Below are 7,947 nucleotides of genomic sequence, written 5' to 3' on the forward strand. Positions count from 1 at the left end.
CTGCAGGCAGCCTGGTCGGCGCTTGGGCGTGGGCAGGGCCAGCGTGCGCGAAGGGGGCAAGCGCGCGTGGGGGCACTTCCTCGAAGGACGCGTCGCGGCGGGCGGATCGTCGAAGACGACTCGGACGAGGACAGGACGCCCGCCGCCGCCCTCCGCGTGCGCGGCGTCGTCATCGAGGTCGGCGCCGGCTCGGGCATGTGGGTGAACATGTTCGCCAAGGTTGGAGGCGTCCGGAGGGTCTTTGGCGTCGAGCCGAACGCCGCATCGCAGTCCGCGCTGCGCCGGCGCGTCCAGGAGGCCGGGCTCGACGGCGTCTACGAGGTCGTGCCCGTTGGTATCGAGGAGCTCGGGGATGCGAGCCGGTGGGATGGCAAGATTGAGCCCGAGAGCGTCGACTGCATCGTCTCGATTCTGTGCCTCTGCAGTATCCCCGACCAGGAGGCCAACATTGCCACTCTCTACGGCTACCTGAAGAAGGGCGGCCGTTGGTATGTTTACGAGCATGTGCAGGCCAAAAGCAACCTGTTCATGAAGCTCTATCAGCGTAGGTCTCTCTCCCCGGCCCCTCGCTCTACGCATTTCTTCGCCCGCCTTTCACCGTGGACTATTTTCCCCTTCGACTGCCCGCTGACAACGTTACCAGGCTTTGTCAACCTCTTCTGGCCGCATGTGATTGGTGGCTGCGAGCTTTGCCGGGACACCGAGACGGCGCTCAGGAACGCCGGCGAGTGGCAGAGTTTCGAACTGGCCCAGCCCCCGGAGGAGCCGTGGTATCACACTCTGCCGCACATCTTTGGCGTGCTGACCAAGTAGAGCTGACCAAGTCGAGCATGACAATTCTATTTCTTTGCGAAGGAGGAAGCGCTGGGCTTTTCACTGGGCATGACAACGTATTTCATGATAAAGTAACCTTCAATTTTTTCTCTGTTGTACCGGGCACTGTTCCAGTCTGGACGGCACTGGAAGCTTCAAATTCAAAGCCAGACAAGCATCCCTTTTTCTTCTCTTTTTTTCTGTTTTTCAACATTCAAAGGAGAATCAGCAAGGTGGCCGGCCCCTTCATGGATCATGTGAGAACCTCAAGCCATGCCGCCCGCAGCCAGACATCTAAGGCCACGGCGTGGTGTCATCACATGCAGTAACGTAGGCTCCAACACCAAGCGGCCACTGACTCTGCGTGCCCATGCCAGCCTGCGCAAAGGAGAGGCTCCAACCATTGACGCTCTCCGCCAAAAAGCTGATCGTCCTGATGACCCCCCCGCTGCGGTCGATGCCACACTCAAAGGTCCCCACGGTGATGGCGTCCTCGGACCCGAACTGATAGAAATCATCCCATGGCGCCCAGTCGACAGGCCCCGCAGAAGTCTCGCGGCTCGAAGCCGCAGGATCGTCGCGCGTGTAGACATGATGCCACTCCATGCCCGCGCCAGCCGAGTCCTGCTGCTCCGACCCGCTCCAGGAAGCACACGGGTAACCCTCGGGCAGGTTCGCGCAGGCGGGAAAGCGAAACTCGACGGCGCAGCGGCGGGTGGTCGCGTCGCGGGGGGTGGTTCACCCACAGCGGCGCCATCTCGAACTCGAAAACGGTGCTGTTCTCGTCGTTGATGCTGGCCCAGCCGTCCGGGTTGACAACGAGGCCGTCCAGAGGCCCCGACCCGACCCGCTTGGCAGGCAGCCTTGTGGAGGTGTCGCTCAGCGTGCAGCTCTTGCGCGCCGGAGACACTTCCTCGATGGTGCCCGTCACGGGAGCGCGCGTGGACTTTGTAGGCGACCTGAACTTCTCGAGGTGGCCGCGGTCGTAGCAGGCGCTGCTCGGTCCGACTTGCTGAAGCGACACGTCGACACACCCTTCCTGGTCCTCCTTGGCCCGGGAGTACAAGACGAAGCTCCCGGCGTCGGAGCTTGGCCCTTCCGAGGGGCAGGCAAGAAACTTGTCGTGGCCGTCGTACGTGAGCAGTATGGGCTTCTCTCCGCCGTCGGTGGCCTCGCCAAAGTCGAAGAAGAAGTCACCGTCGCCGGGGACGCCGCTCACGCACTCAAATTTCATCGAAGGGGAACTGAACCGGCAGCTGTTGCCGATGCTGTCCTGAAGTCGGTCGGCGCTCTCGTAAGCGCACATGAAAGCTTCTTGGAAGTTGCTATGGACGCGGAGGTCACCAGTAGTGCCATGCTTGACCTTGCCGCCCAAGTCGCCAGAGACTTCGAGGGTAAAGCAGCAGTCAAAATCGTCACTCTGGGATGCGACGAAGCCAGCTAAGCTGATCGCCAGAAGATTGACGAAGGAAACCGTGGGGAGCACCATGGTGGTGAGAGTTGGAAAGAAGGGAAACTTTAAAAGGAGTTGACAGCGAGCAGGTATTGCCGACGAGCCCCGACTAGCTGGTGTCCATGTATGTGGGCTTTGAAGATGTATGGAGAGACGTCCCATCACACACAAAGGGTCAGCAAGCACCTCTTATAGCCATCTCGCCTATCTTGCAACAGCGGAGACGAACTCAGGAATGATGGAACAAATCGGCGGCCCGGGAGATAAGGCAAACGGCTTTTCCCACCAGCACCAGACGCTCCAGGAGGCAGCACCACGTTGAGCCAAACATTGCTTGGTCCTACAGATTCCCTGTCGCACTTTTGCCCTGCGGTTTGCCGCCGAGGAAGACTCAACGACGTGGGCAACCCATCAGTCGTGACGATACCCATCATAACCGACTGCCGAAGGCCTGTATGGCGGTGCACCATTGCGTGGCGAGCTATCAGTTGACCCATATGATGGTGTTTGCACGGCCACTGCCACCTGTCTTGTGTCCCTGACAGTGCTACCGAAGAATATTCGGCAAGTGATCTAGACGTCACACCGCTGTGCCCCTCCCATCTGACGAGCATCGCCCTGAGAGAAGACGAAAATAGCAGAGTTATTTTGTGAGCATCTTTCACAGAGTTATTTTGTGAGCATCTTTCATTTGACGAGGACACGAACTCACATGTCGGACATCGGCAAACATGGGTGCAGAAGGGACAACGTATAACGCGGAAGCCCGCGTGGTCAGTATCCACATACCATATGGCTTATCTAGTTACCTCATTGAGCTACATCATCAGTCCCGTGATTTAGGCATTTTCTTGTCCTCGAGTCCTTCCATGTCCTTCTTCTTGTAAAAATGGGGGGCAAGCTCAGCAAGCCACTTGGGCTCAATGGGCATACAGCTGCGCATGTACTCTTTGGTGGTCTGCACCAGCTCAAAGTAGACGAGCATCTTCGTTGGGGGGTCCACACCCATGAGGACCGAGCTGGGGTGGATGTACACGGTGGCGTTCTTCTTGACGGTGCGGTAGCTGTCGCCGCTGCGTTGTAGACGTCCGGCATTAGGGAAGAACCCGGCCGTGATGGCTCGTCTGATGGGTGTGAGGTTGGAAGCTCCGCAGGACGAAGGGGACACTTCGACGCGCTCGCAGAGCTTGGCGAGCTGGTCTCTCACATCGCGAGCGCGCGTCAAAGAGCGCTGCTGCAAGAAGTTCTCGCGAGACCAAATGGGCGAGAAGTCACTATCAACCCACTGGTTCCATATGTTGAGCAGCGTCAGGTGATCACCGCCCTCTTTGACAGTAAACCGAGCGCGGGCACTGTCGGCATGGATCTTCTTGTCCTTGGGCCTGAAGAACAAGGCCGAGGCCTCTGACAGCATCGACACGACGGACAAGACCTCCTCGACGCAGCCTTCCTTGTCGGCAGCCAAGACAGCCTTGGCCAGCATTGGATCTGTAGGAAACTCGGCCATCTGGCGCCCCATTTTTGTCAGCTCACCCTTGTGGTTGAGCGCTTGCAGAGCAAACAGCTGGTTCAAAGCACCGATGAGTGCTTCCGTAGGAGGGGGGTCCATGAACTCAAAGTCAAGCAGTTCGTTGATGCCCAACGACTTCAACTGTAGGACAACGCCGTTGAGGTTCGTGCGCTGAATCTCGGGCATGGGTGACTCGTCCATCTCGTTCATATAGGCAAACTTGGTGTACAGCCTGAAGCACTTTCCTGGGCCGACACGACCGGCACGACCGCTCCTCTGGTTTGCTGAAGCTCGAGAGCATGGCGCCACCACGAGATTGGACATGCCAGTAGCTGGGTTGTACACGTTCTCCTTGACAAAGCCCGGGTCGATGACGTAGACAATACCGTCGATTGTCAAACTCGTCTCTGCAATATTCGTGGCCAGTACGACCTTTCGAGCCCCCTCAGGAGTGGGCTCAAAGATTTTCGCCTGGAGGTCCGAAGGCAAATTAGCGTAGATTGGGCAGATGATGAGCTCCTTCACACGGTTCCCCAGCTTCTTTGCTGTGTCGGCAATCTGCTGCTCAGCCGAGTCAATCTCGTCTTGACCAGTCAGGAACACGAGGATATCGCCCTTGCCTTGTGTCGTGTGAATCTGGAAGACGGTAGTGATGGCAGCGGCAAGGTAGTTCGCCTCCGGGGCGGGCGTGTAGTAAATGTCGACGGGATAGCGACGGCCAGGAATGTTGTAAATGGGGGCATCGTCGAAATAAGCAGCAAACTTTTCCGCATTCATTGTGGCCGAGGAGATGAGCAACTTGAGGTCGGGTCGTTCTCGGGCCAGATCTTTCAGCAGGGCAAGCAAAATGTCCGTGTGCACGGTTCTCTCGTGCGCCTCGTCGATCATGATGGCAGAGTAGCCAGCGAGATCAGGTTCCGTCATGAATTCTCGCAGCAACATGCCATCCGTCATGTACTTCAGGATTGTCTTGTCGCTTGTGTTGTCTTCGAAACGAATATTGTAGCCGACCTCCTGACCAACCTTGACACCAACCTCATCGGCGACACGCGCCGCGACACTCATGGCGGCGACACGACGAGGTTGCGTGCAGCCAACCTTGGCGCCATTCTTTGTGTAACCTGCCTCGTGAAGGTATTGCGGGAGCTGCGTGGTTTTGCCTGATCCCGTTTCGCCAACAATGACCAGAATTTGGTATTTCTCCATGGCCGCTAGGAAGTCATCCCGATACTGATAGATGGGCAGGCTCTTTCTCGTCTCCTGGATCGAGAGCTGCTTCTTCTCGGCAGCCTCAATCTGGGCGGCAAGAAATGCCTCCTCCTTCGTCATGGTCTTGCCCTCGCCCGGCAGCCTAGAGTCCAGGTTCCACTGAATGTACTGGTCGTGGTCGAGGACATAGTCGTAGTCGTCGTTCTCACGCTCGCCTCTGCTGATCTGGGCTTTGGCCTTCGCAGTCTGCTCCCTTTCCCACTCGTCATGTTCAGTGACGAACTTCTCCTGGCCGTACTCGTCCTTCTCGACATATCTCTTGTATAGCGCGTCCTCCTTCCTCCTGCTGTCGATTTTGCCCTTTTCGGTGATGTAGTCCTCAGGCATGTAGTATCCGTCTTTGTGGTCGTCGATCTTGAGACGCTCCTCGGCAAGGCGCAAGATTTCTCGATTTTTCGCAAAGTCAGCCCGCTCCCGCTCCGACAGCCTGACGCCGCTCCTCAGCTCCTCACTCTCCTCGGCGACCTGTTTGCGAAGCAGCGCCAGCTTCTCGGCCTCGCGCTTCTGTAGGTACTGCTGTCGACTGCGGAGACGCAGGTCGGGCATCGCGGCGAGGCGGTCGGCAGCGCTTTCTGGGCCTCGTTTGCTGTCGCGCGGCTTTGACTTGCCGTCGTCCTTCTCTCTCAGTCGCTTGGCGAACGCCTCTCGTTCCTCGATATCGCGTTGGCGCTCGAGCTCCTCCCTGGCGCCGTCGGACAAGTCTGCGTCCCTGTCGCCATCACGGCCGCCCTCGTCATGACTGAGCTTGACGCGTTTCGGCGCCGACTCTTTGAATTCAGGCTCTTCTCCCACGTTGTCGATGTCCGAAGGCGGTTCCTCGTCGGCCCACCTGTCGTCCGCATCGGTATCGCGCTTTCGGTACTGCTGCTTGGCGGGGCGATGGGGCGACCGTGACCTAGACCGGCTGCGTCGTCTCGAAGACCGTTCGCCGCGGTCTCTGTCATTGCGATCGTTGTCGCGGTGGCGATGCTTGGATCGCTTTTCCTTCTTCTCCTTCGTGACTTTGGCCGGGCCAAGCTCGTCGTCTCCCATTGGGAGGAATGCGTACTTTTTGCTCGACATGACTGGCAACGGGCTGCGACTACATGCGCCAGCAAGAGAGTTGTAATAAACCGGACACAGCCAACCCTGACGAGCGCCCTGGAGCTGAAGTATGAGGATGATGAGACCCTGCCTGCTTCACGCTTTCACGCTTCGCCAGGTACCCAGGTACCCAGGTACCTACTTGTTGGCGCACCTCGCCTTCGAGTGGGTGGAGTGGAGCCGAGCAGCTGATAAGAGCGTCCAAAAAGATTATCTTATCGCTCTTATCGCTACCTTCCAAAGCCTCCGTCTTAACACGTTGGAACTTCTTGGTCGCGATGCTAGCCAGTGCCGAAGCGATCCCCTCCCATCTGTCTGCCGGTCTTCTACATACTTGCTTCCCTGACGTGGTTCCGTTGCCTTCAGTCACTCTTTTAGTTTCGGCGTTTCCACTTACTCTCTAGAGAGTTGATTGCACCTCACGTCCTCCCCCAATTCCTGAGCGGACAAGACCGCGACCATGGTGTTCCGTGGAGCAGCCTTGCTGCTGCTGCTGCTGTCTCTTATCACCATTGCCCTTTGCGCCGAGGACTACTACAACCTCCTCGGCATCGACAAGCAGGCATCGGATCGTGAGATCAAGTCTGCATACCGCAAGCTCAGCAAGAAGTACCACCCGGACAAGAACCCGTATGCAGCTCCCTCCTCATCTCCTCTTACCCCTTGCCCTGCCCCTCCACCGTACCGGCAGCCCGCCCATCTCACCACACGTGCCACGTCTCTGACCAAGTCTGGGTTCTCCCCCTCTGCAGTGGCGATGAGACGGCGAAAGAGAAATTCGTCGAAGTATCCGAGGCGTACGAGGCCTTGATCGACCCCGAGCAGCGCCGCATCTACGACCGGTACGGCTTCGACGGTCTCAAGCAGCACCAGCAGCAGGGCGGCGGTGGCCAGCACCACGACCCCTTTGACGTCTTCTCGCGCTTCTTCGGCGGCGGCGGCCACTATGGGCACCAGCCCGGCGTGCGCACGGGGCCCGACGTCAACGTCAAGGTCGGCATCGCCCTGCGCGACTTCTACAACGGCCGCACCACCGAGTTCCAGTGGGACAAGCAGCACATCTGCGAGGACTGCGAGGGCACCGGCTCGGCCGACGGCACCGTCGACACGTGCCAGCACTGCCAGGGCCGCGGCATCCGCATCGTCAAGCACCAGCTCGCCCCCGGCATGTACCAGCAGGTCCAGATGCAGTGCGACGCCTGCGGCGGCCGTGGCAAGTCCATCCGCCACAAGTGCCCGACCTGCAACGGCGCCCGCGTCGAGCGCAAGCCCACGACCGTCCAGATCAAGATCGACCCCGGCGCCGCCCGCGACTCGCAGATTGTCTACGAGAACGAGGCAGACGCGAGCCCCGACTTTGTCGCCGGCAACCTCGTCGTCACCCTCGCCGAGAAGGAGCCCGAGCTCGAAGGCACCGACAACCCTGACCGCGTTGACGGTGTCTTCTTCCGCCGCAAGGGCGACGACCTGTACTGGCGTGAGGTGCTGTCGCTGCGCGAGGCCTGGATGGGTGACTGGACCCGCAACCTCACACATATGGATGGCCACATTGTCCGCCTCGGCAGGGCGAGGGGCGAGGTTGTCCAGCCCAACTTTGTAGAGACGGTGAAGGACGAGGGCATGCCCAAGTGGCACGAAGACATTGACAGCGTGTACCACCAAAAGGAGTTCGGCAACCTCTATGTCGAGTACGTCATCGTGCTACCCGACCAGATGGAGAGCGGCATGGAGAAGGAGTTTTGGAGCGTCTGGCAAAAGTGGCGGGGCAAGATTGGCGTCGACCTGCACCAGGACAGTGGGCGTCCAGAGAAGCCTAGAA

General features: G+C 58.9%; 4 protein-coding genes across 4 annotated transcripts in view; 2 read left to right on the top strand and 2 right to left on the bottom strand.

The window, feature by feature from the left end:
* Window positions 1-813, top strand: part of VDBG_00553 (conserved hypothetical protein) — a gene marked incomplete at both ends in the record, with an annotated part of 968 nt that extends 155 nt beyond the window's left edge. The window contains one exon of the mRNA XM_003008825.1: window positions 37-813. Within this exon, the coding sequence (XP_003008871.1) occupies window positions 37-813 (777 nt within the window). The remainder of the gene's footprint in view (window positions 1-36) is intronic.
* Window positions 814-1,327: 514 nt separating this feature from the next.
* On the bottom strand, window positions 1,328-2,302 carry VDBG_00554 (predicted protein; the record flags this gene model as incomplete). The annotated part of the gene is made up of 1 exon (XM_003008826.1): window positions 1,328-2,302. The coding sequence occupies one exon, from the start codon at window positions 2,300-2,302 to the stop codon at window positions 1,328-1,330; it is 975 nt and encodes a 324-aa protein (XP_003008872.1).
* A 790-nt stretch (window positions 2,303-3,092) lies between these two features.
* VDBG_00555 (pre-mRNA-splicing factor ATP-dependent RNA helicase PRP16) lies at window positions 3,093-6,107 on the bottom strand (the record flags this gene model as incomplete). Its single annotated transcript, XM_003008827.1, has 1 exon — window positions 3,093-6,107. The coding sequence occupies one exon, from the start codon at window positions 6,105-6,107 to the stop codon at window positions 3,093-3,095; it is 3,015 nt and encodes a 1,004-aa protein (XP_003008873.1).
* Window positions 6,108-6,588: 481 nt separating this feature from the next.
* On the top strand, window positions 6,589-7,728 carry VDBG_00556 (chaperone protein dnaJ; the record flags this gene model as incomplete). The annotated part of the gene is made up of 3 exons (XM_003008828.1): window positions 6,589-6,809; window positions 6,881-7,638; window positions 7,694-7,728. 3 exons carry the CDS (start codon window positions 6,589-6,591, stop codon window positions 7,726-7,728), a joined length of 1,014 nt encoding a protein of 337 aa, XP_003008874.1.
* Between the last annotated feature and the right edge of the window lie 219 nt (window positions 7,729-7,947).

The sequence above is a fragment of the Verticillium alfalfae genome, genomic scaffold (assembly GCF_000150825.1).
Source record: "Verticillium alfalfae VaMs.102 supercont1.1 genomic scaffold, whole genome shotgun sequence".
Classification (NCBI taxonomy): domain Eukaryota; kingdom Fungi; phylum Ascomycota; class Sordariomycetes; order Glomerellales; family Plectosphaerellaceae; genus Verticillium; species Verticillium alfalfae.